General features: G+C 47.1%; 1 protein-coding gene and 1 long non-coding RNA gene across 5 annotated transcripts in view; one reads left to right on the top strand and one right to left on the bottom strand.

Moving 5' to 3' along the window:
• CLSTN2 (calsyntenin 2) overlaps positions 1–25,748 on the bottom strand; it is a 603,671-nt gene that overhangs the window by 32,982 nt on the left and 544,941 nt on the right. For all 3 annotated transcript variants that reach the window (XM_058730043.1, XM_058730044.1, XM_058730045.1), the window contains one exon: positions 8,704–8,866. In XM_058730043.1, coding sequence (XP_058586026.1) covers positions 8,704–8,866 — 163 coding nt within the window. The remainder of the gene's footprint in view (positions 1–8,703; positions 8,867–25,748) is intronic.
• Positions 19,968–25,271, top strand: LOC131511917 (uncharacterized). 2 transcript variants are annotated; one of them, XR_009261808.1, is made up of 3 exons: positions 19,968–20,269; positions 23,327–23,515; positions 24,764–25,271. It is a non-coding gene; the product is annotated as an uncharacterized LOC131511917 (long non-coding RNA). The 2 variants fall into 2 exon arrangements; XR_009261807.1 differs by lacking the exon at positions 23,327–23,515.

Here is a 25,748-nt window from a genome sequence, read left to right as displayed (position 1 = left end):
AGTGGTATCTCAGTATGGTTTTGATTTGTATTTCTCTGACGATGAGTGATGTTGAGCATTTTTTCATGTGTTGGTTGGACATCTGGATGTCTTCCTTGCATAAGTGTCTATTCATGTCTTTCACCCATTTCTTCACTGGATTGTTTGTTTTTTGGGTGTAGAGTTTGATAAGTTCTTTATAGATTTTGGATACTAACCCTTTATCTGATATGTCATTTGCAAATATCTTCTCCCATTCTATTGGTTGCCTTTTAGTTTTGGTGATTGTTTCCTTTGCTGTGCAGAAGCTTTTTATTTTGATGAGGTCCCAGTAGTTCATTTTTGCTTTTGTTTCCCTTGCCTCCGGAGACGTGTTGGGTAAGAAATTACTGCGGGTAAGATGAAAGAGGTTTTTGCCTGCTTTCTCCTGGAGGATTTTGATGGCTTCCTGTCTTACATTGAGGTCTTTCATCCACTTTGAGTTTATTTTTGTGTATGGTGTAAGAAAGTGGTCCAGGTTCATTCTTCTGCATGTCGCTGCCCGGTTTTCCCAGCACCACTTGCTGAAGAGACTGTCTTTATTCCATTGGATATTGTCTCCTTCTTTGTCAAAGATTAGTTGGCCATACGTTTGTGGGTCCATTTCTGGGTTCTCTATTCTGTTCCATTGATCTGAGTGTCTGTTCTTGTACCAGTACCATACTGTCTTGATGATTACAGCTTTGTAGTATAGCTTGAAGTCTGGGATTGTGATGCCTCCTGCTTTGGTTTTCTTTTTCAAGATTTCTTTGGCTATTCTGGGTCTTTTCTGGTTCCATACAAATTTTAGGATTATTTGTTCTAGCTCTGTAAAGAATGCTGGTGTTACTTTGATAGGGATTGCATTGAATATGTAGATTGCTTGGGTAGTATCGACAGTTTAATGACATTTGTTCTTCCTATCCAGGAGCATGGAATCTTTTTCCATTTTTTTGCGTCTTCTTCAATTTCTTTCATAAGCTTTCTATAGTTTTCAGTGTATAGATTTTTCACCTTTTTGGTTAGATTTATTCCTAGGTATTTTATGGTTTTTTTGTGCAACTGCAAATGGGATCAATTCTTTGATTTCTCTTTCTGTTGCTTCATTGTTGGTGTCTAGGAATGCAACTGATTTCTGTGTATTGATTTTATATCCCGCAACTTTGCTGAATTCATGAATCAATTCTAGCAGTTTTCTGCTATGGTGGAATCTTTTGGGTTTTCAAATTTTCTTATTAATATAATCTTTGGAAAGGGGAGCCTGGGTGGCTCAGTTGGTTAAATGTCTGACTTCAGCTTAGTCATAATCTCATGGTTCATGAATGTGAGCCCCAAATCGGGCCCTGGAGCCTGCTTCAGATTCTGTGTCTCCCTCTCTCTCTGCCTCTCCTCCACTTGGGCTCTGTCTCTCTGTCTCTCTGTCCCTCTCTCTGTCTCTGTCTCTCTCAAAAATAAACTTAAAAAAATATAATCTTTGGAATAAGATACAAAGTTAGAATTACAACCCAGTTATACTGTGTTTCCAGACGTGAATTTTAAAGCTGATTTCATCTATTAAACTAAGATGCCCTTGCATCAAATTAACTCCATTGCCTAGAACAATCTTCTTTTGATTTGTTGATACAGATAATACTAAGGAACACCTTGTTAGTCATCCCTGTGTGTCAGACCACGAACCACATAGCTTTGTCAAAACAGCTTCAAAACTGGGATGTGGGGTGCCTGGGTGACCCAGTTGGGTAAGCATCCGACTGTTGATTTCAGCTCAGGTCATGATCTCACAGCTCGTGAGTTCAAGCCCCATGTTGGGCTCTGTGCTGACAGTGCAGAGCCTGCTTAGGATTCTCTGTCTCTCCCTTTCTCTCTGCCCCTCTCCCACTCACACACACACACTCTCTCTCTCTCTCTCAAAATAAATAAATAAACTTTAAAAGAACAAATGGGATGTAATTCAACAAACATTAGCTATTGACCTACTAGTGGAGGGGGAAAGGTGAGGAGAGGAGAATCTGTGAGAGCAGACAGTCCTTGCCTTCTGTAAACTCATGGCCTGGTAGGGATGGAGACCTGCATCTCCAATGAGATATTTCCCAAAGAGTGCTCCAAGAACGCTATTTCACAAAGAGTGAGTTCCATAGTGAAATGAGATTGAGAAACATGGGTTAAGTAATATCAAACAGAATGCTTCATTGGTGGGCTTTTGAGAGCTTTTAATATGCTAACAAGCATTGTGACTCTCCAACGTGGTCCTATAGGGATAATTTTTGCAGTTTCCCAAACCTGACCATGGCCTCCTTGTGGAAGGGGCAGCCTATGGAACTGGAGCTTCATGAAGCCCTCCTTGGGAAATGCCCACCTGAATGTAAGGCAGACTATGTTAGCACGTGCCTCTTGCTTCCAGCAGCAGAGACCCTGGGGATGCGGAATAATTTCAACACAGACTTTATTAAGAGAATTTGTACTAAATTAGACCAATCTTATTAAGTGAAGGCATGTACTCCAAGTCCCTGCACTAATTTTAGTGTCTGGTGACAAGTTGACCCGGAAACGTGTACCAGATCTCAGGACCACATGTGGCCCCAACTCGCCTCTGAAGATCACATACTATTGATTATTGCCACTCTCAGAGTTATTTCTGCCTTTTTATCTCACTTTTGACCATTCCTGCTCTTTGCCTTGACTCCTCCCAAAAGCCACAATGGGAGTTCTGTATCTGTCCTTTAACAAGAGGTTCTAATTTTTAGCACCATCCCTTTCTGTATCTCCTGTGGCTTTATTTGTTAAGTAGGGGATAGGACTCAGCAAGAGCTCTCCTCATCTGAGACCAGGATAAAGTCACAGTCAGGGGCAGGCAAAGCTGAACACTCTAGGAAGGCCAAGATCCAGAGCACTGGAGGAGAGTCCCCAGCAGAGGTAGGGATGAGGTGGTTGCTGGGGACGAGCAACAAGTAGGCAAGTCTGTGATGAGATCCACCAAGAGTAGATGAGGACCAGTGAGGGAGCAGGTTGGTGGCTTTTGAGGATGTGCCTAGAATTGTGCTTCTGAAACGTGGTTAGCTCCTTTGTTGAAAGAATCCTTGCCCAGATGCCTTAGAAAATAGGTGACACAGAGCTGCTTTGGTTGTAGTATTGGGGGAGGGATGACCCGGACTTACACCTGCTGAGGCATCTCCCTGAAACCCTGGGGGCTCCCTAAGACCCTGGACTGATGCAATCATCAGCCTTCCTGACTCGCTCCCAGGGACAGCTGGGTTCCAGTCCCTGTGTGGGTGGCCCCAGTTTAGAGGTCCAGGGCCGAAGCAGGTGTGAGTATACAATTTTTATTATACACCAGTAGAACCGGAATTTTTGCCGTTAGAAATGGATGAGTAGGAAATCTAAGGAAGAGGGCAAATTAATTAGTCTTTTAAATGATCTTCTCCCAAGGTGTGACCCAGAGAGACACAAGGAACCTGGAATTTGCCTAAAGGCAGCAGTTTCTGAGTTGGCATAGACTGAAGTCAACCCCAGGAGGGTCTGATTGCATCCTGAGAACACTGTGACTCTTAGCACAGAGGTGAAGTCAAGGTGGTGTGCATCAGCCACACAGGGGAAGAGGATTCTTGTGATGCGAGGTCCGTCCTCACCGCAAAAGCTCTTCTCTACAATTAAGATATGCTTTGCGCTCGAGCCTGCACTGGCAATATTTCTTAAGTGTACATGAAGTCTCTCTCTTTTTTTTTTTTAATTACTGGAAAAAATACCAATGTAAATGAAGTTCCACTGATTACTTTGGCTTTCAAATTCACTAACAGGACACAGTAGGCTAATGGGGGCTGCCAAGCACTACCCAGCAACAGTGCTGGAGCCAGTTCCCGGGAGCATCCAACAAGCAGCTGCTATCAAATTATTTTCTATTCCCATTGTTAAACCCCAATTGGAAATTTCACAAATGGGAACTAGTTTCCTTGCCAACCTCAGAGGCACCTAAAAAGTCTCCCCACGATAGCAGGCCCAGAGGCAATTAGAGGCTCATCCAGCAGGCTTATAATATGTATGTAAGTGGACTTCAGAAAGTATAGAAACATGTCAAAATAAGGGCTGCATCATAGGCTGTCAATTTCACAGCACCATGTCCTATTGAAAGGTCTTTTGACATGTTCTTCTAAGACAAAGCATGGCTCCAAGGAGGATGTACGTATTCAGGAGAATCCAGCCTCCTTATCAAGGCAGTATGGCGTCTCAACTCCTCTTCCCAGCCTCTTCTGTACTCTTTCTGGTCTGTGTACCTTCCAGTGACAGGGCATCCTCAGCATGTCTACGTGAAGCTTCCCTGCTATGGCATATGCTTTTGCCTTCCCTGTCTTGCTAGTGAACTCTTACCGGTCCTATAAAGCCCAAGTTTAAAGACTTTTAAGGATTTTCTCCTATGCTAAAAATTTACCAATGGGTTGTCTTTCCTCTCAGGGAAGATACCCAAATGTCCATGGCCCGAAAGACCACACGATCGGGTTCCTGCCTGTGCCACAAGGGCCATGTTCTAATACTTGTCTTCTGACTGGCTAGTGTCCAGCCTCATTGACCCTTCTGACCTGTAGATGGACCTGGGGGAGCAGGGTCTGTGTGTGAGGGTTCATCCTGGGGGAGGGGAATAGAGTCGGTGCATGCAAGGAGTCACGGGGAGGCTGGAATCACAGAAGCCAGAGCATACCAAAAGGTCTTGTAGACCGTCTGCCATATTGGGCTTAGGTGCAAGGAGCAAGAAGGGATGGAGGAGGAGACCAGATGTTTTCAAATGTATACATTTATTCAACTGAAACATGCCAAGCACGCTCCATGTTCCTATCATCTAACCCTTAGAATGACAAGGGAGGCGTTAGCCTAGTTTTATAGAATAGAGAAGAGTTGCTCAGGGAAGTCGAAGTTTCTGCTGGGTCCGCACAGCTAGTAAGTGGCAGGGTTGGGATCTGACTCACACTCAAACTTTTCTGACTCCCAAGGCTAAACCCTTTCCCCTTGTTCTGTGCAGGGTCACTTAAGGGAGTATACAGCCAGGGATTAGCAATTGCAAAGCAGGGTTGCTGTGGCTTTTTGATTGCAGAGTTGTCAGATGTGTCCGAAGGTAAAAGGTTGACAGAGTTTGTATCAATACACATCGGCTCCCGCATTTTCCCAGATACATAACCACATCAACAAAAGGATCGACTAGCAATGGGGGAGCAAGCCACAGTAAGAAGAAACCAGGCTTTGAAGACCTGGGGTCAGGCAGGTTTGGCTGGGTAACCTAGAGTCAGCTACTTCACCTCTCAGAGCCTCAGTTTCTTTATCTATAAGTTGCTTTATCTAATAGCGCTTTTATCACGGGACTGTAAACACCAGGTTTGTGAAGGACCTCCTTGCAATACTGGCTCTTAAAGTTTCATCCAGGAAATGACATCAGGCACTTCCACTCACATTTAATTGGCCAAGGCAAGTCACATGACCACACCTTATTCCAACAAAGATAGTCCTAGCATCCCTGTCTGGGAAGAGGGCAGAAATACTCAGTGGTGAACACCCTAGTTGGCACTTTCTCCCACATTCCTTTAAAATAAACATATACTTTGGTTTAATGTTTGAAAAGCATTTTTGAGAAATAGTTTTTTAAATCAGCTGAAATCAGGTAAAGTATTAGTGCTGTTACTTATGCAATGACAATGCCGTCTTTGGACGTGGCCTAGGTGGATACTGAGAAGGAAACATCTCCCAGAAAGTGGAGTCAGGGACCACAAAGAGCACTCTCCATCCTAGGGTAGGGCCCTTAAAGCATCTGCCCAGAGGGATTTCAGAATTGCTACCAACCAGACTGCTGTGTTTCTCTAATTCTTCCTCTTATTTAGTGGAAATGTTTTTTTTTTTTGGTTATTCTGACTGATTCCACTGTTGCATTGTGTGTGTGTGTGTGTGTGTGTGTGTGTGTGTGTGTGTGTGAGTGTGTGTAGGGGTAGATGGTTGTGGTGGCAGCACATACTTCTCCCTATTAGTGTAGAAGCCTCCAGATCAAGCAGAGCTATATCTGGTCCTGAGATAGAGCCTCCTATGCAACTCAGCCTGATGAAGGGACAGATCACCAGGAATCACTCAGAGAATCTGGATGTTGAGCTTGGAGCCAGTAACAGGTCAAACTTTTGGGTTGCCTCATTAGGGAAGGGTAGTTCTATGTTTTATGTGGGAAGGACAGTCAAATAGCTGTAGAGTAGTAAGTGGACAGACCATGGTGTTCATCAGTGTTGTTCATAAAATATTTTCAGTTTTTCTTCCAGACACATTATAGATTTTACTTTCCTGCCTTGTTGGGGTTAGGTGTGGACATAGGAATTGCTTTGGCCAATAAAATGTGGTTAGAAATGATTGGTGTCACTCATAGGTGAAAGCTGTAAGGGCTCATGCACCATTCGTCATGCTTTCTTTTTCCTGTTTCTCAGTACGAAGCAATGCAGCTGCTCTCTCTGCTTGGGTCTCAGACTGAGGAGAAATCAGAGAAAAGCCCCCCACTGATCTGAAGCAAGTATAAAGTGAGAATTATCTCAAGCACCTGAGAATTGGGACTTGATTGTCACTGCAGCACAACTTAGCCTATTGTAACTGATTCAAAGAGGTTATCCTAGTTCTTTATAAAATCGCATTTTATTTTGGTGGGACTATTTCCCCACCCAATGGGCATGCAACTGGGCAGCAGTGGTTACAATTGTCCTTCAGAGGTGGGGGCAGGTTTCCCTTGCAGGCTGGTGTGATAGGGAGCCCGATGTGTTCTCTGAAGTCCTCTAGAGGAAGAGTCATGGTGAGGTTCATAGTGAGGACATTACTGGGGCCCCCTTAACTTGTGGGTAGCATCCAGGCTATGTCCCAAAATATCCACAGGCTGGCTGTGGTGTCCAACTGGGACACTGAACCATATGAGGGCCATCACTTGGGCATAGCTGTGTTCAGTGACTAGTCATTCCTGTGTAATCTCTGAATCAGGGGCTTGTTGTACTCATTAGTTTCATGGACTCTTGCCAGTTGACCCAGTTTCCCTTTTCTGAATTCCTGGAAAATTCTGCAACAATGATGAAGCTCTTACCAAGTTCTATTGAAATGTTCAGTGAACTTTTTAGTATCATATGACATATATCAGATGTTAAATTGGTGACCTCAACTTAAAAATATATTCTCGGGGCTCCTGGGTGGCTCAGTTGGTTAAGTGTCTGACTTCAGCTCAGGTCATGATCTCCCAGTCTGTGAGTTCGAGCCCCGCATCAGGCTCTGTGCTGCACCTTGGAGGAGCCTGGAGCCTGCTGCAGATTCTGTGTCTCCCTCCCTCTCTTCCCTTCCCCCACTCATGCTCTGTCTCTCAAAAATGAATAAATGTTTAAAAAATATATATGTATATATATATATATGTGTGTGTGTGTGTGTGTGTGTGTGTTTGTGTGTATTTATTTATTTATTTATTTATTTATTTATTTATTTATTTATATTCTCTTCCCAGGGTGCCTAGATGGCTCAGTTGGTTGAGCATCTGATTTTGGCTCATGTCATAATTATCTATCTATCTATCTATCTATCTGTCTATCTATCTATTCATCCATCCATCTTCTCTTCCCTTGCCTCATTGGTGCTTTATTTCCTTACTAGGTTGTGTATCCCTAGTGTTCCCAGGGCTGAGCTATGTGTGCATCTTTCTGTCTTATCTCTTATGGTGTGGCCTAGAACTCTGTCTCAACCCAAAGGGGCCTATATCTCCTCTAGATCGCTCCTTGGTTAACTGGTTCTCTGAAGACATATTCTTCTACCACAGCCCATCTCTATCTACCCTGAGCCCCCCATGGCGAATGGTCAAAGTCACAAATCTTAGCTTTTGAGGAATCCATCAACCTGAGGTTGGGTCATCTCAAAGTATTAATCTGCTTATTTGGGGAATGTTTTTCTTCCCCTCTGTTCTTTCATTGGTACTTTATAGCACCCTAGCTTTTAAGGGAGCAAAAACAAAGATTCTAACAGATCTGAGTGAAGGACAGAGGGTTAAATGTATGCTCAAACAGCAGGTTTTCCTGCTTTCAAAGAGGAGATTAGTCTTCCAATTTGGGGAATGCAGGAGAGGCAGCAGCAGCACTGAGGGGGCAGCAGAGACCTTTGAGTGGGAAGGCAATAAGGAACCTCTGTCCTTAATGAGCAGGGCAGGAGCTAGGCAATGAGCTGAACTTGAGAGTGGCTGTCCATTGTCTCACACCTATAGACAATCCACCCATCATAGCCCTACATATGTGTGAGCTCCCAGAGCAGAGGGTTGGAGGCTTGGACAACTTGTGTGGGGATAAAAGGAGATCCTTGGTTCCTGATTAGCACTCAACAGACCCAAAAGGCAATTTTGATATGGGATTCTACATTCAGCCTTTTCTCTATACAGTCCCAATTTGAAACTATGTAAGGTTCCAGAACAATAAAAGGCATTAGCCTATTCAGAGGCAACCATGAAACTGCTCGTGTTAACCTAAAATCAGAATCTGGTCTCCAGCCAAGTGCTTTATTATGACACAAGTTTAGTGTCTGGATTAATCCTTATTTTTATAAGTCCTGTCATATTAGTAAGGGGTAGTAAATTTTCGAAGCTAATTCTCACATCACTTGTTTTCCCCTTTTTTCTATCAGTACCTTTCACGGACTGTATACAGATGGGCCAGGGAGAAGGGCTTGACGTATAGTTACCTTGCCAACAAGCGCCGACCGTAAGTTGCATTGCTATGTGAGATGGATGAATGGGCCAGTCGTTGGTCACCAGATAGGGTTCGTACGTTGCTCCATCCATGTACAAAGTAACCACAGGAAACTCCACGTTGATGACATAGTAATGCCATTCTTTGTCACATATCTAATGAAAGGAAAGAAAAGCAACACTTAAAATTGAATATGCAATGAAACATCAAACAGGCCTTTATTTTAATTATGAAAGGAGAAGACATTTTGCGTGAACAGTTTTTATTGCAAAGAACCACATGAATATAATGGTTGCTATAACTGAGGTTAGAGAGGCTCATGTCCAACACCATGGGGCAAACCATGGAGTAGAGGAACACCAGAGATTCCAATCATCAGGCAAGTATTTGAGCATGGGCAGAGCATCTTGGTCACATAATTAACAGTTGTCAAGGCTGGCAAATTCTTGGGGGACAGGTGGGGCTGACAGCTTAAATTTGCTTTGTATAAAATTTTTCTTAGTTCTTTAATAGAGAAAAAAGTTAAATTGAAATTATTTTCCTAAGCTTGGGGATAGATGAAGCTCTAAAAAGAAAGATACTAAGATTGAAAGTAGAAGTGAAGGTGGAGATAGAGAAGGGGAGGAAGAAGGGAAAGAAAAGGAAGAAAATGGCAGAGAATTAGGGGCTCAAAAGGAGCAAGAGAGGAGGTGAAGAACATCGGGTGAGGAAGAAGGTTGGAATGCAGAAGAGTAGAAACGCCCCATTCTTTTGTCTCTACTTTAAGCCTTGCCCAAGGAGCTCTTCTTGTAACCTCAGGGACTTTCAAATCGAGCAAAATACATTCTGAGAAACATAGTCTTTCCAAGGGGACTCACCTGAATCCTACCTTGGAGTGTTCCTGGGGAGGCACAGAAGGGCCACAGATGGTCCTCCTGGCCTGGATAAGTGCAGGGCACTCTAACACTTAACACCTCTCCCAACTTTTGTGCCTGAGATTTCTGATCTTATGGTGGTAACCAAAACTTTAATGGACGGGTAGAGACGCTGAGGGCTAGATGAAGCCATAATTCCTGACCTGAAGATGCTGAACTCTCACAGCATGATGCAAAATAGAAACCAAGACTGGTGGGCCTTGGGAAGGGAGGTAAGATGGCCAGGCTGGAGAATGGTGCCCCTTCTCTCTGATCCCCTAAGCCAGTGTCTTGGGGTCACATTCAAACCTCTCCTCCACACCTCTTCTCCCTGTGGAGTCACTCTGCACCCTGTGGAGTCCACCTCTGAAATGCCTCTCATCTATATCTTCTTGTCTCCATTGCCCCTGTCATCTGTGGCAGCGGAGACAGATGAGTTCTGCATGAAGGTGACCTCAAGGTGAGGGCATCAAAGCCCTCCCTACAGCCCATTCTGGATTAAATGTGCTGTTTCTCATGAATAGATAACACCAACAGGGATGCTAAATGATCTTTTCCCTTTCATTTTGGAATAGGAATTTTTTCCTTAATGTTCTTTTTATATTGTCCTGTCTCATGTCTCAGAAAATTGCTCCTTTTGAAGCCCATTAGCCTGATAAAGGCTGATGAATATTTTAGGGGCCCTTGGAAAGTAATCAGGAGGTGTCCGAGCAAGTATTTCCAAAATCCTATTACACCCCACTGCAAGTACAGCTCAGTACCTACTAATGAGGTTCTAACCAAGTTTACATCCGTCCTGCTCCACGTCTGAGGCCACATCTTGGGTTGGAGCAGACTCTTAGGCTGGGCCTGTGACTGGGGTAGGGCTGACCCAGTGGTGTGGGAGTGGCACAAAGGAAGACCTGGAAACAGAGCCTAGGGGTCGTGGAAGAGTGGGGAGCTAAGGAGGAGGCATCTAATCCAAGCAGGCTCATCCTGTGCACCTTGGACTTGAAGTCTGCAATCAAGAGTAGGCAGGTGGCATATTTCAGAGCCTCATGTTCTCTGAGGCATGGAGAAATCTCTAGCCAGTCCCAGGGTGGGGTGGGAGCAGGTGGCAGTGCTGTGACCCTGACCGTATCCCGTGCTCTTTGAAATGTGGGCAGAGCATGAGAGTCAACCAGGCAGCCCTGGGGGGCCCCCTTGTCCTGGCCGCCATACCACCCTCTTGGCAGCCATCCTCTCAGGCATGACTGCTGTGTAGGACCTGTGTGCTGACTGACTGTACATCACTCCACACTGCTGACACTGGGAGGAGAAGGATCCTCTGGCTTGCGTCCTTTCACGATACTTACAGCATTTTTGTAGGACAAAAAAAAAAAAAAATTCCAAGGAAGAAACAAAATAATTCCATAACTAACAGCAGCGGTGACCCCTTTCAACATAGGAATCTTTTCCTAGGTATTACCCCCCCAAGTTTTCCGAAGCATGATTCATGAACAGCAGCCCCTGTGATGCCCTGAAGAAAAACAGCGACCATGTATACTGGGTCTTGTTGTTGTTGTTTTTTTTTTTTTTTTTTTTTTGGATTTCCCATTTCATTTGCATATCCAAGGCTCCCAGCAGCCTCAAAGTATGAAGTATATGCCTATAATAACTTTCCAACCTTGTTGGAAAATGAATTTTTCTATTTATAGCATTCCTGTAAGCGTCCTGTGAAACAACAGTGGGAGAAGGTCAATTTGGATCATACTGTGTATATGATTTGAGTTTGCTGGCTTCACTTAATGTCAGCATTAAAATGCCTTTACCAACTTCAGTTTAGATGGCTGTATAGTATGCATATACTAAACCATATTTAAATATGTCCTTAGAATCACGTATTAATTATGTACCAGCAATTATAAAACATGCTGTAACCTAATACTATATTTATTTATGAATAATTATTTGCCTGCATTTCTGATTATATCCTTGGGAAAGATTCATGGAAGTGCAATTACTGAGTCAAAGGTTGGAGGTATTTTGAAGACTCATGACACACGCTGTCATTTTTTTTCCAGCAGAAGTTTGTGCCTTTTTGTTCTCCTGCCCACAGACTCTAAGAGTATTCGTGCATTGTACCCTTACCACATTGAGTGTTAATAAAATATACAATCCTGGCAATTTGAAAGGGGATACATTTTATCTCATTTTAAGATGGTTCACAAAAGATGGCAAGATTTATATTCTCCAAGGTCAAAAGGGAGGGCCTTCTGGGAGTGGGGAGCTCCCTGAGCTAAGACTCGAAGACAGGAATGCTGGGGAGCTTCCTACTTAGCTCCTGATTGGGCATCTTTGAGCTCAGACTAGGTGAATGCTTGCAGACTTCTGGCACCAAGTAATCTATGAAGGCTGCCCAAGGAGATGCCTAGTTAGGGTTTCACTAATGTGGATTTGTGATCAGGAGGAGACCTGCATTAGCCCTCTGTTAGAGTTGGAGGGACAAACTGTAATAAAAAAAATGATCAAGCCAGGAGGCAGCAAAAATAAATGTGTCAGTGCAATGGCTCAACCGTGAGAGAAGGAGATTAGGCAAAGTGACCTTTCCTGGGGGGAGAGAAGAACTTTAATTCCTGACTGTTCATGAATCACTGGTGAATGCAGTTGGCACCAAGCATGTCCCGTGTCATCCCCTGAGGCAGTGCCCAGGACCTCGGTGGGGCCAGAGACCCTTTCTCTGTGAAAACTTGCAGGTGTGTTCTCAGGATGGGCAGCTGGGATGCTGTTTAGCTGGCAAGTGAAGCAGAGACCAGGGACCAGAGACCCGGGGACACGTGTTGAAGAACGGTAGGTAGCAAAGACGATGCCAAAGGAGGTTGTGTTGGGAGTAGGAGGGTACTCCAGGGTGAGTCGGGCCATGGAAGCCTCCCACTAGAGAGGAGGAGAAAATCAGGCTGCTGACTGGTCGGTCCAAATATCCTCTAAAGCGTGCAGCCCCTGGCCCATAATAGGTGGGAGGCAAAAGTATCTCACGTTGAATTGCTGCACTCAAACATTCCTGATTTCCTGGAAAAACCAATCCGGAGCTGGCACTGTGGCCCTTTAAACGATATCTGCACTGGGAGGCGGATGGCAGGGGAAGAAACACAGGCACCCAGTATGGAGGGGTCAGGCTGGTCTGGGAAGGGCCAGGGTGGGAGAGGAGGCCACAGGGATAGATTGGGAAGTGAGACCCAAGGATCTGAGGTGCTTTTATTCTTCAGGCAGCAGGAGGTGTGGGGGGGTTGGGGCAGGGGGGAGGAGGATGGTAGTCATAACAACAATCAATCCTGGAACATGCTTCTCCCTTTTAAAGAAGCTTTTCATACTCCTTACGCTAGTGAATCCTTGCTGCAACCCGATACAGGAGGAGTGCCAGTTTGACACAGGCACCTTTACAACATAAAGGGAGAGAAAGGATATGGTTTCTGATGTCGAGGAGCGGATGTCGGGAGTTAGGTGTAACAGGCACCCCACTCGGGCTTCCACACTCAGCCTCTCGTGTCTCTATTTCACACACAACCAGTGGCTCAGCTTTGCATACTCACCGCTGAATCAGGGTCTGGTGCAGACACTTACCTCTTGAGTGATGGGCTTGCGTGTCAGATTGTCCCCGAGTGGCCCACCTGACGTGCTACAGGCACTTCGGACGCACGGGGTGTCCAAAATTGAGCCCAACACCCCCCATGCTCCAGTCCCCCCTTCGCCCCCTCCTGAGTCCCTGCCTCAGCAAGTGCTCCTCATCCTATGTATCGTCCAAGCCAGAAACCTGGGCATTGCTTTAGACTGCCTCACTCTTTCCCTCCCTCCTGCCCGCGTACTGCCAAGTTCTGATGATGCCCCTCTCATCCACTCTCCTCTGTCTACCTTCACTCCCGCTCAGAATTTACAACATGCACTGGAGAGGGGGAGATTGAGGGAGTGCGTCTGTGACAGGCTACTGCAAGAGGGAAAGCACCTTGGCCAGGGGAGAGGCCCATCTGCAGCAGGGGGATGGCCGGAAAGGTCTGGTGTGAGTGTGGGTGGGCAGAGCCTGTAGACTGCTGGTGGCCAGCAGGCGGCGCTGCGCTGGGGGAGCCAGAGAGAGACAGCCAAGAGGACGCGGGAGGGAGTCATGCAGGCCACGCCTGGGGAGAATGGGCCAGGGGTCACACCCGTTTTAACAACTTCTGGGGAAGCATGTTGTGGGCTTTGGGAAAATAATTGAAAAATTTAAATCCTGACTCCTTCACCTGTAAAGTGAGGATAATAAAGAGTACCCAATCAGAGGGTTATTGTGTGAAGGGAGCTAAAATAAAGCATATACAATGCCGAGCACGTGTTTGCAGCCTGAGCAGATATGCAGACCCCTTTCCTTTTCCAAATACATTGAGATGCTGCATAAAACAGAACAGCGATAATGACAAAACAGAACAAATAAGAGAGTTAGAAGCCCTTAGGTATAAAAAGCAAACAAAACCCCCAAAGCTGCACCTGACTGTTGTTGGAAGCAAATGACTGCTGAGGGGCTATGGCCCACCCTTTCTTCTTTTTTTTCTTTTATTTTTTTTTAATGTTTATTTATTTTTGAGAGAGAGAGTGAGACAGAGCGTGAATGGGGGAGGGCCAGAGAGGGGGAGACATAGAATCGGAAGCAGGCTCCAGGCTCGGAGCTGTCAGCAAAGAGCCCAACGCGGGGCTTGAACCATGAACCCTGAGATAATGACCTGAGCCAAAGTTGGGCGCTCAACTGACTGAGACACCCAGGTGCCCCATGCAGCCCACCCTTTCAGCTGTGGTTTCAAAGCCAGTGGGAGAGAGGAATGTAGACTCAGGTCCTTCACCTGGGAAAACTCGACCTGACACGTTTGCATAAAGCCTGCAGCTGCAGAGGGGCCATATGAAGCCTGTGTCCTGGGACAATGGCAGCCATGGATGGACGGAGGGAGGCAGGGAGGAAGTTGGACAATGGCTCTGGAACAGGTCACCTCTGCGACGTTAGACCTGCAAGCCTGCTCTGTGCGTGTGCATCGGCTCCAAATGTACACAGCCTGCCTGATGCAGAAACCTGGAACTCAAACACAAACTTAATGCATCCACAAAGTCTCTAGGCCCTCCACAAAGACATAGTTGGAATCTATTCTACATATGCTCACCACCCAGGGCTTAGGCAGGACAATTCCTGCTGGCCTTGAGCTCAGGGTTAAAATTTACAAAACAAAGAGGAAGCAATCCTTTGTGTGTGAGAGAAAAGGCAGACAAAACAAATGATCAAACCCACATTCAGGGAACCACAGAAAATGGAGCAATTAGAAAGGAAATAGAGGAAAACAGGTCTGAAAAAGAATCAAAGAAAAATTCCAGAAACAAAATACATAGTTATTGAAATAAAAATAAATCAAGAAAACTGACAATGGCATTAGAGAACTGGCTGATAGATGAGATTAGAGAACAGCGAGAATTTGATAAAGCAACAAAGAGGTGTATGGTTTCTATGGCTGATCAAAGGACATATTCCAACAGACAGCCTGACAGATGTGTGTGGGGAGGGCCCCCCCCCCCAGGTGACCGCAGGGGGGCTGGGCTCCTGAGGACCTCTTGCACCCTGCCGATGCATGTACTACTCTATTGTAGCGCCTTGCATTCTAGAAAGCCATTCTTTACTTCCACAGCCCCCTCCTGTTACAAATTAGAGGACAGTGGACACACAGAGCCCCCTAGCCCCCGCCCCACAGGACATGTTTGAAGGGCAAGTCAAAACCAAACTTCCTTTTCTGAAACGGAGAGCGATTGAACCAGGAGTGTTGAAACCATGCAAATCGAGTTCTCACTGTGGACTTGCAAGGCCCTTTGGCCTCAGGCCGCTGTTTGGGAACATTTAGAAAGATGAGGTTTTGGTCACTGCCAAGACCAACCTCATGCCAAAGCAAAGATGTCACTCTTATTTGCAAATCTCTTTAAGATCTTCCCAGGAGGTCGCCTGCACCTCCAGACTGGCAGGGAGAAATACAGTGTGTTTTCGGGGAAGGTGATTATGACAGCTCAGAAAGCACCCGCTGGGCCTTCTGTCAAAAAGCAATTGCTGACTCAGGGCGGTGGAGCCCAGGGGACCTCGAAACATGAAAGGTAGCTTGTGTCAAAGAGACCACCTCCATTTGCAATTTGGTTGAGCAACATTTGGGCCAATCCCCAAAACAATCCTGAAAATCTGTCCTTGCAGTTTGTGCCTGGAGCACGTAAATCAAGACTTGCTCGCACCCACGATTTAAACTCGTCCAGGGGGAGAGAAAATACACCTTTATTATGCGCTGATGATATGCCTGGCACCATGCTATGGTTTTTGCGTATGTAATTACGATAGGAAAAGATAGGAGAAAATAGGCAGAGAGGGTTAGGACCTAAGGTCCCTGGGTGCGGAAAAACACATAGTTTGGAACAATGCTGGGCGTCTCTGACCACAGCCACCCCGCTGGGGTGTAAGGTTCCTCCTAAGAATGTATCAGACACCATCTACCCCCCTGAGATTCCCCTCAGGAATTTGACAAAAGACCTAACTAAAAATAAGTAGTAGACCACAAAGCGTATGACCCACAAGGAATGATGTGGCTACAGACCACCGCTCATGCAATGGAATCGAGCCGATCAGGAAGGGACAGCCCTGCACCTAGAGCCATCCAGCCAGTAAGGGTGGAACCTGAGAAGGAATGATGGGGAAGGGAAGGGAGAGACGACCAGAACCTTATAAAACAAGGACCCTTGCCTATAGTCACGGGCATTCCCTTTCGAATGCCCCCTCTCTGTAGACAGCTTTCACACCATTCTTCCTTTCTGATCTTATACTCTAATAAGCTTTCGCCTACTGCTCATTTTGCGTCCACCTCTTCATCCTTTGAAGCGGCGAAACAACAAACCCCCCATATGGAGGTAGAGAATTCCGCAACATAATCAGCTTCTTGGATCAGCGGTTCATTCTTCCCCACCACAGCCTTTCAGCAATGCCAGTCAGATCTCCCTTCCCCACCTCTGGAGGACAACTCTGGGAAGATCCCTTAACTTCCAGATCTTACTGATGGATGGCCTCATTTTTACGTGTTAAAATGGTACTTCAGTTAGTCTCTCGTCCAAACCAAAGCTTCTCTCCCCAGCCTGGGTCTGATCTGCGAACTCTACAAAGGTCCATGGAGGTAGGGTTGGCAGCTTCATGGGGGAGCCAGATGTGTGGGGGCAGCAAACCTGCACATGAAGTGGGCATTGTAAGCAAGAAGAATGGGGCCAACCAGCGCAGATGAGGCCCCTCTTTGGCCATCACTCAGGAAAGTGTGACCCTTTCAGGCTTCTTTCCCAAGTGGGTATTTTGTAAAACACGGTCCTGCAAGATATATCATGAACAATGGGGTCAGGGTCAAAATTAGAAAAGCTTCATGTTACACAGTTAATCAGGTTTCTTCTAGCAAGACTCCATGGACCAGTGGTTCTCAAAGTGTGGTCCCTGGACCAGCAGCATCGGCACCAGCTAGTGTTATGGACTGGATGTTTGTATCCTCTCCAAATTCATATGGTGAAGCCCTAATGCCCAGCGTGATGCTATCTGGAGGCGAGGTCTTTGTGAAGTAATTAGGTTTAGGTGACATCATAAAGGTGGAGCTCCCCTGGTGGTGCTTGTGTCCTTATAAGAAGAGGAAGACCGGAGCCCCTCTTTTTCTCTGCTTGTGAGGACACAGGAAGAAGGTGACCTTCTGCAAGCCATGAAGTGGGTTTCCACCAAGAAGTGAATCTGCTGGCACCTTGAACTTGGACTTCCCAGCCTCCAGAACTGTGAGGAATACATGTCTATTGTTAAAACCACCCAATCTGTGGTATTTTGTTCTGGCAGCCTGAGCTAAGTCACCAAGGAACTTGTTAGAAATGCAGATTCTCCGGCTCTACCCCGGATCCAATGAACAGAAACCCTGCAGGTGGGGCCCAGCAGTCTGTGTAACAGGCCCTCTGGATGTTCAGACAAGTCAAGTTTGAGACCCTTTGCCTCAGAGAATTTAATACGCTAATGTGGTCGATAGACTAGTCAGTTTAGCAAATTTGTTCACCGCGTTTATCCTGTTTGCCTGTTAGGCACCTATGAATATCACCTGAAACAAACAAAAAAATCTCAGAAGACGCATGCTGTGAAATTCATTAAGTTCGCCGAACACATATTAACAGAGTACCCACTGTGTCCCAGGCAACTTCCGGGCACTGGGGATGTGACAGTGAACAAAACAGGGAGATATCTACCAGTCCCTTCCCACTTTCCAGCGTTTGCCCTAGTCTCTCCCCTCCCCCACCGTCCCACCCCTCCGGTCCCCGACTGACTTCCCTGCCTCTGCTCACACACGTTGGCTGTAGCTCTTCCTTTTGAGCAGTAGGATTCTCTTGCCCCCAAAGCAAAAGGCCTCTCTTAAGCTTGCCAAGCTTTCTCCCGCCTCAGTTGTTGCTTCCAGGACGTGCCATCGAATTCCTCGGGGGATATTTTCCTCATGAATTTACTGAACAGCTGACACCTGTCAGAGCCCCGGGGCCTGCACTGGAGCTGCGGAGGCAGGCCAGGAAGCACATGTCTTAAATTTGACAATTAGGAAAGGGACGATTTCTCCCCAGGTGTGCTTTCCCTGATCAAAGTCAGCTGCACAAAGACCAAGCCGATCGCTCGCCCTGACACAGGAAAGGTGTGGAAAGCGAAATGCTTTGGCTTGGGGCCGAGGTGAGTGCTGCTCCCAGACTGTGAGCCTGTCACGGTCGGTACAGCGTAAGAGGCGTGATGGCCACTTAACAGTGAGCACTTGTAGACGGACCGACTGACTGAACGAATGAATGATTACAGTAAAACCAGCCAAAGCCAGCGACACTGGAAATGGATCCTTTAGAAAAGGGGGACGTGGGGGCCCAGCTCAGAGAGCTGGAGCACGGTTCTGGGGGTAAAGCTGTGTCTGTGTCAAATACCTAGAATTCTGACAAGCTCACCAGGATGGCAGTCCAAGAGACAGGGTTGAGAAGGTCTAGCAAACATGGAAAGTTCTGGATAGAAGACGAGGCAAAGGAAGGAGGGTGAAGGTCATCAGATACAGGGGAGTCCGGAGAAGACCCTGACGAGGGAAGGGCCCAGGCATGTCGCGAAGGCCTCCTCACGGCCTCTGGCTTCAAGGCCCATCCTGGGGGTACCTGCATCTCTGTGCGTTCCCACCAAGAGGCAGTGGCTTTGAAGAGTCAGGTCAGAGGAAATTTCAGCTGCACCCTCTTACCTGGGCTGGGACCTGGGGCAATTTTCTCAAACTTTCTTAAACTTGGTGGTCAGTTTCTTCATCTGGAAAATGGGTAGAACACCTGTGTTGCAGGAAGGTTTGTTTATTCCATGGATATTTATTGGTAGCAACTATATAGATCAGGAATTGTTCTAGGTGTCGAGTGTATAAAGTGAGCAAAAACAGACGCAGTTCCTTCCCTAAGGGAGTAGACAGAAAATGCATAAATAAATGTAATGTTCTAACTGAAAGAAATACTATGTAGGGGCGGTACAAGGTGCCATATGAGCTCAAAGTTGGGAGATCGGAGCTAGTTGTGGCAGTGAAGAAGTCAGGGTGAAGGAAAAGGAGGCAGGTGAATGGGCCGGTGGGGGTAAGAAGGTTCCAGGAGGAGGGAAGGGCAGGGACAATGGCCCTGTGGTAGGAGCACCGAGGGGACGGGAGAGCTTGTGACGTGGTGCTGAGGACTTGGCAGGGCTGGTGTCATGGGCGCGTCAGTCTCTGCCCTTCCTTCAGCCCCGCTGCCGCCAGCACCCCTTTGGGTCTATCCCAAACTCCCTGCCCCCAGATTACTCTTCCTGTGTCTGCAGACTGGTCTCCGCACGGCTCCAGACCCGCGGGGTGCCCACCTTCCATAGACTCAGCTTCACCGCTCAGCCTGAGCCTGGAGAGGGACCTAGGACAGATCAACGCTGGGGCTCCGGAGCCAGGCCTCCAGGGTTCACGCTCTAATTTGACCCCTTCCTGGCTGTGTGATCCCAGGCCAGTCACATTCCCTCTTTGTGCCTCAGTTCCTTCATCTAGGCAATGGAAATAACAATAGTAACTACCTCCTGGGGTTTACCCAAGTCCCTTACAACATTCATGGCACATACATAATTTTACATTTTTTAAGTAGCCACGTTAAAAAACTAAAAAGGAACAGGTGATACTAGCTTTAATAATACACTCTAATCCAGGGGCACCTGGGTGGCTCAGCTGGTTAAGCATCTGACTCCTGATTTTGGCTCAGGACATGGTGTCACAATTGTGGGGCGTAGCCCCATGTCTGGGCTCAGGGCGAGTCTGCCTGAGAATCTCTCTCCCTCTCTGCTCCTTGCCCACTCATTCTCTCTCTCTCTCTCTCTCTCTCTCTCTCAAAATAATAACCTTAAAACAATAATATACTCTAATTCAATATATCCATTCATCATGCAACGTGTAATCAATCTTAAAATATAACATATTTTACATTCTGGTTTTCTTACTAAGTCTTTGCAGGGCACTGTGTTCGTTACATTGTCAGCACACCTTGCTTCAAACTGGCCGGATTTCAACTGCTCAACAGTCATGCATGGCTAGTGGCTATCCTGCTGGTCTGGCCAGCCTTTGGCTCTGAGATCCATGGGGCAGGGCCTTGCCTGGACTCCAGGTATGTGGTAGGTTCTCGATAAATGCAGATTGCACATGTAAAAGCATGGATGCACGGGAGAACAGCAGTCATGCTCTGCAAAGCCCCCGTCTGCTCTCATTTGGCTTCCTCCTCTGTTACGGGGCACACAGCATTTCAGCCATGATGGGGATCAAATCCTGGGTACCCAGTGCCAAATGACCTTTCCGAAGAGAAGGTGAGAGGTGCACTTATGGACCTAGAGGCCCAGAAGGCACCACTAGGAGGACCATGTGAAGAAAGAACGGTGGGGTGGTGAAGATTCATGAGAATAGGCCCCATCCTGGGAGCCCTGGGCCTTCTGCCTGTAGGCAGAGGGAAAGGGGAATGGACGGAAGGCGAGGGGGCTTCTCCCAGAAGGGCTCTCTCAATTTCCTAGGACCTTGGCAGGAGAGGCAAGAGTTGGCAGAAGGAAGACAAGGTGGGGGGACACTTTGGTACAAAAATGTTCCTTTCTGTGCTGAATTTCTCTTCTTATTCCTTATTAGATAAGCAGCAGTGAGCAGTCACACATCACCCTTTTCACACTCAGGGAGGGTGACATTTGTGGGCAGCTGCAGAAGGACAGGGTCCCCTGGTGCCTACAGTGCCCAGAGTGCAGTGGGGGCTCGCTTAAGGAGCCCCAGCTTGTTGGCAGTGGGGCTGGAGCCCAGAACTCCTGTTTCTCATCCTCAGGCCTATGCTTTTGAAAGTTATCTCCTGGCAAAGATGAGAATAAATCATAAGCTCTTTGAAGAGAACCCCGGTATATTAAACAAATAGGTTACTGAGATGCAGTTAACTATTCACTAATGTATTTGCAGAAAATTAATTTTTCATTCCGCCACTCAGAATATTGAGCCTGGCTGTTCATAAATACACAGTCTGACTCCTCCTTGCAAGTTTAAATAAAAAAAAAAAAAAAGAGGACTCTCCCAGTGGATATCTTTAGAGAAACATAATTATAATTTAGTTGACAGATCTCATATCTCGGTGCTGGCGAATAAACCTCCCCTGAATAATTCAAATAATAAATTCTACCCCTTTGGAAAACTGAGCCGATTCTGAATGGAACTGGTTAAGCGCTTCCATCTCCAAAGACACAGCACGTGGCAGCCAGCAAGCCCGTCTCGGATCTCCCTGGGCCCTCCTCCGGTACTGGCTCCAGCCACCAGCCGTGGCGCCTCTGTCCCTCCTCGCCTTCGGCCACATGCCTACCTCGACTGTCTGTTAGCTCTCTGGTAACCGAGACGAGTGTGCATCCCACAAGGAGAGGCTGAACTTCCAGCGCTGACCGCCCCCCCCCCCCCCCACCACACACACACACACACATGGGCTTCTCATGCTGATCTTGCTTTGGTAGCATTTGGAGTGCCTGGGTGTGATTGAAGGCTAATGTTAGCGGGCCCAGGTCACTGTATGACATCACTGCTCCGGAAGAGATCTGTCCCAGCCACGTGTGGATCACCTGTTCCCCTCGCAGAGCAGTTTCTGTAGAAAGGCCTCTTTGCAGTTCACGGGGGCCTCCAGGGAAGGCATGTGAATAGGTTATCTCTGCTTGGAATTCCCGGCGAAGAAACCGGGTACATTCTTGGAACTATAAGTCAGTCCGTGAAGTCTGGGAGAACTTGTACAACCCTTTCGGGAACAGTCACAGGCCGAAATTCATTAGGACATCCAACATCTTAAGGCCAGTCTGTCAAGGATATTTGCCAAGTGGAATTTTCACCCCTGGCTTTTGGTCTCGTAATAAAGCTTTGGGAACGGTTTAAAATCCAGCAAGAGCCACCCTCCTCCCTCCCCCCTAAAATAAAGCAACCCAAAGAAACACAAAAATCTGCCCAGCGCTGACCTTGCCTTGCTTTGGAGAGACGGTGGGGTAGTCTGACCAGCTCCATGCCCAGACTCAGTGTGGACTTCTGAGAGCTGGTTAGGTGCCACGCATGTGTTGGTTCCAAGCTTCAGCCTGATGGCAGATGTCAGAAAATATATACGGCCCTCTACGTTAACTGAGGCAAGTATGTCTCAATTCATCCTGGCTTCTGTCAGAGCCGCAGCGTTCAGGGACCAGGTTTTGCCACATCTTTGAAGAAGACTGGGAAGGCCTACATCCACGACTCTGTGTTGGCCTTCGTATTAGTTTGCTCGGGCTACTGCAATAAAGCACAACCCCCTTGGCTTCAGACAGCAGGAACTTGTCGGTCTCACAGTTCGGCAGGCCAGAGGTCTGAGAGCAAGGTGTTGGCGGGTTGGCCCTCCTGTGGGTTCTGAGGGAAAATCTGTTCTGGGCCTATTTCCTGGCTTCTGGTGGCCACAGGCATTCTTGGCTTGTGGGTGCAGTCTTCCCTCCTATCTTCACATGGTATTCTCCCTGCGTGTTTGTGTCTTCACACGGCCATCTTCTTATAAGGACACCAGTCATATTGCAGTAAGGGCCCCCCCACACCCCAGTATGACCTCATCTTAAGTAATTTAATTTGCAACAGACCTATTTGCAAATAACGTCACAGTCTATTATTGGACATTAGGGCTTTAACATATTTTTTGGAGGGATGCAATTCAGTCCGTAACAGCCTTCTCTTGGTCCCCCCATGTTCTCACTGTGCAGGGGTAGGGGCATAGAAGGTGCTCAAAGGATGTGTGCAGTATTCCATCCTATCACTCACCATGTCAGAAACTGCAAAGGGGCAACCTAGAATTACCACCATTCTCTGGTGTGAGGAAAGAACACTCTTTGAATCCCGTATGATAATAAGAGTAAGCTGTTATATATGTTCAGGAAGTGCTATTTCATTTCATTTCATTTCATTTCATTTCATTTCATTGAGCGAGAGATGTGGGGCTTGATCCCATGACTCTGGGATAATGACCTGAGCCGTAATCAAGAGTCGGATGCTCAACTGACTGAGCCACACAAGTGCCCCAGGAAGTGCTACTTTTAAAAGGAGAATCCCTGGTTAAGTAATACAATAATAAAAGCCTCCCATTAAAGGTTCTGTAGACCATATTCATTCCTTCATTCATTCATTCACTTACTCATTCATTTATCAATTCAATCAGCATGCACAGAGTCTGTTGTGCACCAGACATCTGCTCCACGTGGAAGAAGCAGAGGTCCCATGCAGGAAACTTGGAGACTTGTTTCTGCCAGGCTAGGCCTCTAAGGCTCCTTCTCCAGTGATCTGGCAGAAGCGGGGAGATGCTCAGACTTGAGACCCACTTCCAAAGCAGTTATTCGAACGCCTGAGTGTGAGTACTAAGAAATCTCTATATCTATCTTTACCTTCGATTCCTGACCTAAAAACCATTGTAAATTGGGGTATTGGGAGACTCTTTTGTTGTAACATTTAGTCTCAGCAACAGTTCCTGACACAGTACTCTTAAGACCTTTGCCATTCTCTGCATGATAGGAGCATCTGACAGTAAGCCCCTAAATCCTTTGGAATTTCCTGGGCAATAGAAGCATCTTTTGTCCCAGTGAGTCGACTCTGGGTGGGCTCCTGGATGGGGGTCAGTCATCAGAAAGGCCAAGTCATGATTGGAAGCTTGGAACTTTCAGCCTCCCCTGTGCCCCCCTGCCATCCTCTGGACAAGGAAGAGGGGCTGGAAATAGTAACCTGCCATGCCTATATGATGAAATCGCCATAAAAGTCCCAACAGTATGGGCTTCAGGGAGCTTCTAGGTTGGTGAACACATCCAAATACAGGAGGGTGGTGCAGCCCAACTCCACAGGAACAGAAGAAGCCCCTACACTTGGGATCCATCCAGACCTCACTGTTCTTTATCCGGTTGATCATCTGTACCCTTTCTCATATGCTTTATTATTTAATAAGCTGATAAATGTAAGTTAGCGTTTGCCCGAGTTCTGGGAGCTGTGCTAGCAAATGACTGAATCCAAGGAGGGGGGTGTCTTTGGAACCTCCGATTTGTAGCCAAGTTGGACAGAAGTTGTGGGTAATCTGGGCACCTCCTACTTGCTTACTGGCATCTGAAGTAGGGGTGATGTGGGACCAAGCTTTTAAGCCGCAGGGTCTGCGTGACCTCCAGTTCAGTGCCAGCGTTGAACTGGACCGTGGGACACCCAGCTGGTGTCTCAAAGCATTGCCTGATGTGGGAAAAATCCTGCACATCTGGTATCAGAAGAATTGCGAGCATGGCGTAGGGAGAGAGTAAAGGAGACGCACACGGGGTTTTCTTTGCACACACTGAGGTTCTAAGGCAGTGTTTGGATTTATCTGGTAAGGCAGGTACGTTGTGTAGAAGGAGGGAAGGGCGAGGACCGCATGTTCTCCAGGCCCTCATAGCTGCCCTGCCTCTCCTGTGGCTCTTCCCGGGGCCTGGATGAAGGAGACCTACCATGATGCCATGCACACCACAGGTCCTCAGTCCCTGTGTGAGCGGAAGCTCTCCCTACCGACCTGCTAAGAGAGCTGAGTCTCAGACAATTCTTTTCTCCTCTCTCCCAAACTCTTGGATAAACGTTTTGTTTTCTTTAGTAGGAACCTTCCTTGATGAGTTGCATTTCCCACGAAATCCTGGGAGACAGCCACCCTGAAGTCGCTCTCACCATGTGGGGAGAATAATCACCCCAAGGATGTCTACATCCCAACCTCTGCAACTTGCGTGACATGTGTTACCTCACGTGGCAGAGGGACTTCCCAGAAGTGGTGAAGTAAAGGATTTTGAGATGGGGAGTTTTCCTGGAGTATCCAGATAGGCTCAGTGTAATCACAAGTGTGTTTACAAGTGAGGGAGGGAGGAAGGCGGGTCAGAGAAGTCTGGAAGTGGTAGAGGCAGAGGCTGGGGGGTGTGAGTACTGACTTTAAGGATGGAGCCCAGGACGGTGGGTGGCCTCTGGAGCGGGAAAGGACAAGGAAACCGATTCTCCCCAGAGCCTTCCGAAGGAACACTGCCCTCCTACACCTTGGTTTTAGTCCCGTGAGACCCATTTCAGACTTCTGATCTCCAAACTGTAAGATAATAAATTTGTGTTGTTTGAATCTACTAAGTGTGCAGTAACTTGTGCGGTGACAATAGAAAACAGATGCACGCATCTGAGTCCACGCTCCTTGCTTCTCCAAACACAAGATGTCTTCACTGTCATCTTTTGGTTCTACGTGCCATACTTACACATGCCTCTGTTTCGTGCCCTCGCCAGCTTCTCCGATGCCGCCCGCCCCCCAAATCAGGCACAGAGTACGCTGACCTCTCAATCTCCTCAGTATTTTTTTTAAGTTGATTTATTTATTTTGAGAGAGAGAATGAGAATGAGTGGGAGAGGGGAAGGGAGAGAGGGAGAGAGAGAGAGAATCCCAAGGAGGCTCCGCACTGTCAGTGCAGAGCCCTACGTGGGACTCAATCCCATGAACCATGAGATCATGACCTGAGCTGAGATCAAGAGTCAGACATTTAACCAACTGAGCCACCCAGGTGGCCCTGAGTCCCCTCCGTATTTTGAAGGGTGTTTCTCATTATCATATC

Source organism: Neofelis nebulosa, chromosome 5 (genome assembly GCF_028018385.1).
Source record: "Neofelis nebulosa isolate mNeoNeb1 chromosome 5, mNeoNeb1.pri, whole genome shotgun sequence".
NCBI classification, from domain to species: domain Eukaryota; kingdom Metazoa; phylum Chordata; class Mammalia; order Carnivora; family Felidae; genus Neofelis; species Neofelis nebulosa.
Note: the sequence above shows the minus strand (reverse complement) of the source record. Positions and strands in the feature narration are given on the sequence as shown.